The sequence below is a fragment of the Ochlerotatus camptorhynchus genome, unplaced genomic scaffold, assembly GCF_037179485.1.
Source record: "Ochlerotatus camptorhynchus isolate MF236.1 unplaced genomic scaffold, CSIRO-AGI_Acam_v1.1 ptg000185l, whole genome shotgun sequence".
Lineage (NCBI taxonomy): Eukaryota > Metazoa > Arthropoda > Insecta > Diptera > Culicidae > Ochlerotatus > Ochlerotatus camptorhynchus.
Genome location: NW_027040675.1, coordinates 2,982,720 through 2,986,552, shown reverse-complemented (window position 1 = coordinate 2,986,552; position 3,833 = coordinate 2,982,720). Strand labels below are relative to the sequence as shown.

Here is a 3,833-nt window from a genome sequence, read left to right as displayed (position 1 = left end):
CATTATTTCATACATCAGCTTGAATTACATTGATCGATATTACATTTTTTTGCTGTGTAGAGCGATTAAACAAATTCAGCAACATTATTTTGCTAATCTTTCGTCGAGTCCAAAATTACCAACATTTTGCTGAATTTCAGCGATTTAAGTTTGATGTGTGGATTTGCTCGGCTAATAAATTTTGCTCCAACCATTTCGACCTTACCATCCAAACCCTCTTGTGGAAAACTGCAAAAACAAACTTTTGACAGTTGTTTTCTCCCTCTCTTTGCTCCACTTATTCGTAACCCACGTTTTGCTGTCTGTCACACAGTCCTTTTCAAAACAACCGTGAAAACGTGTTCGCGATACGTTCCGTGATCGCACACGAAAAGTTTTGATTTCTTCTTAAAAAATGGCCCTAAAAACACTGAAATGTAAGTATTTACCCCGAAATATCTCCCACGAAATGCACGTTATGGAATTCATATGGAATTTATCGATTTTCAGGTCGCACCTCCAAACGGCAGAAGTCCTCGCTGCGGTACAAGAAGATCAAGAAGATAGCCGCTAGCAAAAGGAAGAAGGAGAAGGATGCGAAGAAGTTGCCGAGCCTGAAATCCAAGAAACAGAAGCTGATCCAGGTACCGAATGTGTGCCCCTTCAAGAAGGAGATCCTGGACGAAGTGGCCGAGCACAAGCAGTTTGAGGAACGCGAAAAAGAGCGCAAGAAGGAACTGCTGAAGCAGCATCGTCTGGCGGCACTGGAAGGACAGACCATTGAGTCAATTGCCGCTGATGCCGATCGGCGAGGCCAGCAGTATGATCCATCCAAGGCGGAAGCGGTCCAGGAAGAATACGTGAATGTGGGACGGGGAAAGGATTGGTCGTTGAAGGCGTACTTCAAGGAGTTCAAGAAGGTAATTGACGCTGCGGATGTGATTTTGGAAGTGGTAGATGCACGAGATCCGTTGGGTACCAGATGCTCAGAGGTGGCCCAGATTGTACGTGAAGCACCCGGTCAGAAGCGTCTGGTGGTGATTCTGAACAAGGCAGATTTGGTTCCTAGGGAGAATCTGGAAAAATGGCTCAACTTCCTCCGCAAGACCGGACCGGTTATTCCGTTCAAGGCTACCACGCAGACCCAAAAGCACCGCATTGGAAACAGAAAATTCAAGGCGACGACAACGTTGGAATGTTCCCCTTGTATAGGAGCGGATTTGCTGAAGGAACTGCTGGCTAACTACTGCCGAAACGATGATATTCGAACTTCCATCCGGGTGGGAATTGTTGGCCTTCCAAACGTAGGCAAAAGTTCCCTGGTTAACTCGTTGAAACGCAAGCGAGCTTGCCTGGTAGGAGCCCGGCCCGGCATCACCAAACAGATGCAGGAAGTTCAAATCGATTCACACGTCAAGCTTCTGGACAGTCCCGGAATCATTTTTCAGCGCCCAAAGGATGCCGACCAGAATCGATTTTTCGCGCTGAGAAACGCTCAGAAAGTGACGGAAATTCAAGATCCCTTCCCACTGGCGGACGACATTCTCAAGCGTGGCACGATGGGTTACTTCTGTAAGTTGTACGATATTTCGGAGTTCCACTCGACGGATGAATTCCTCGCGAAGAAAGCCATCAAGATGGGATCGCTGGCCAAGAAGGGAGTTCCGGACGTGAGGAAGGCAGCCCGAACGCTGATCGAAGATTGGAACTGCGGAAAGATCAAGTACTGCACGCATCCACCGGAGGAAAGTGACGAAGTGCACCTAAGCGCCCAGCTGGTGTCGTCGGAGACGGCGGAATTCAACCTGGAAAACTTCGATGACGTCCTGAAAGCACTGGACACCGAATATGAGGATAGCTTTAAAATGAAGGACAAGGACGGCGACGAGGTGGCAGTCATTTCCAAGGATGAAATCCTAACCATGGAGCTGGACTCGCAGTACCCGGTGAACATGGAACTTTCCAAGGATGATAAGAAGAACAACGCACTGGAAAAGCTCATCAACAGTGGAAAAATTATCGAGGAGGACGGCGAAAGCCAAGGCGGCAAGGGCAAGAAGCGCAAGGTGAACGATTATGCCGAGGAGGAGAAGAAGTTTCGAAAGGATCCCGTGTTCCAGCTGGAAGGCAATCAGACGGTGAACAAGAACCGGAAGGCAGCGCTGAAGGCGAAGAAGAAGGCATCCGCGCGGGATGGAAAGAAGATGACCGATGTGGCCGATGAGCTGGAGTCGATTTCGCTGGGCGGAGCTCAGAAGAAGAAGAAAGGCAATCCGGCTGGGGATGATTACGATTTCGATGAAATGATGTGAAATCTGTAGTAGTTTTGGGGAATCTAGTTCTAGGAATATATCGAAACTTTTTTTTTTGAAAAATTAACAAACAAAGGTGATTTTAGTTGCGATGACATCCGAAGGTATATAGTTACAGGTATGGAACAAGCGGTAAGACAGTTGTATTGGGAGTTGGTTTCTGGTCGTATCTAATCGCCTAGGATAACTTATAGGGATCGCTTCTGGGATCGAAATCGTCCTTCGGCAGGTAGGAACAGGATTGCGGGGAGATGGTCCAATCGCCGGTTACACGGGCAAGCTATGTCCGTAGGAAACTCCTGCCAATCATTTGTGGCTTTATATAAAATGGGAATATTTAGATGCACATAAAGGTAATTCTAGTGATAAACCTCCTGGAATTCTGTGGAGTATTTACATAAAACTATGAGAAGAACTTGAAGAAAAATTCAAGATTTACTTCGCGGGTAGTTCTGAGAACCTTCTGAAACCAAATGAATTCTAATGTGAATTACGAAGTAAATCTGAGAATATTCCAAATAATTCCGAAGAGGAGCATTACAATGGAATTGTAAATCTACGGAAGTTTAAAGCATGATTGTGCTGGAATTTTAGTAAAGTAAAAATCAATATAGGGAAATAGGGGTTAATTTTGAGGAGAATTCCAAAAGAAATCTAAAGAGGACTCCAAGGGAGTTCGGACTACAATCACCGTCAAACCGACATGAATGGCCATAGCAAAAACAATAAAATTTATGTCCACAGCACACTACTGACATCTGGCTCCATGTTCGCGGGAAATATTTAGCTAAGCCATGAACCCGCATGCAAAAGTTATGAATTGGTCAGTGTCTGATCTATTATGGACAAATTATTTTTATCTAGATAAAAAATCCTATGGTTTTGACAGTTCGGATCACTGCACATTTAAATCGACCGTTTACGATTTTCGGACATAAGTCAGAATTAAGTGTCATGTCGGTTTGTCGGGGGTTTCAGTCTCAGTCACGGTTCCACGAATCTGCTGCTCCCTCTGTTGGTCCGCTAGTGCCGCTATCCCTTCTGCGGATGGTCCTTTGCTGGTCGTCCACTTTCTCCACAAGTCCGTCATAAGAATGCCGTCAACGACTAAAGTAGTAAAATTTACGTTTATTTGCTGGTTTTTAAAGTTTCAACATTTGATTTTACATTTCAATTGGTTAGCCTTTGGCTCTTCAACTTTGTTCTAGTTAATTGGTTATTCTAATGTGATGATTGCATTTAGCGCTAATTTACAGGATTCCCTTTTAAGGGCTTGTTTCCGTTTGAATTTAAAAATTTGATAACCTACCTACTTGAGCACAGGAGCCTACCTAACTACTTGAACTAGGTTGTCAAATCACGAATGATCTAGTGGTGTGATCGCAGACAGGCGACTCTGAACCTTTCCAGCGTGGACATCTTTCGCTCCTCGAGTGTTTGAAGACCGGCCAGGTGGTGAATCTCAGAATTACGAGCTCGCGGTGGCACTTAGCACAACTCTTCCAGATTGGCATACCATGCTCAATAGCCGGCAGAATGATC

At 45.2% G+C, this 3,833-nt stretch overlaps 1 protein-coding gene across 1 annotated transcript; it reads left to right on the top strand.

Moving 5' to 3' along the window:
- The first annotated feature begins 303 nt into the window (after positions 1 to 303).
- On the top strand, positions 304 to 2,354 carry Ns1 (Nucleostemin 1). Its single transcript, XM_065223102.1, has 2 exons — positions 304 to 416; positions 490 to 2,354. Exons 1-2 carry the CDS (start codon positions 395 to 397, stop codon positions 2,289 to 2,291), a joined length of 1,824 nt encoding a protein of 607 aa, XP_065079174.1. The 5' UTR covers positions 304 to 394; the 3' UTR covers positions 2,292 to 2,354.
- The last annotated feature ends 1,479 nt before the right edge of the window (positions 2,355 to 3,833 follow it).

Excerpts from the sequence above, each read along its gene's own strand:
- Ns1 (XM_065223102.1), top strand. The coding sequence starts at position 395 with ATGGCCCTAAAAACACTGAAAT. Across the intron at positions 417-489 it reads GGCCCTAAAAACACTGAAAT|GTCGCACCTCCAAACGGCAG; the intron begins GTAAGTATTTAC and ends ATCGATTTTCAG.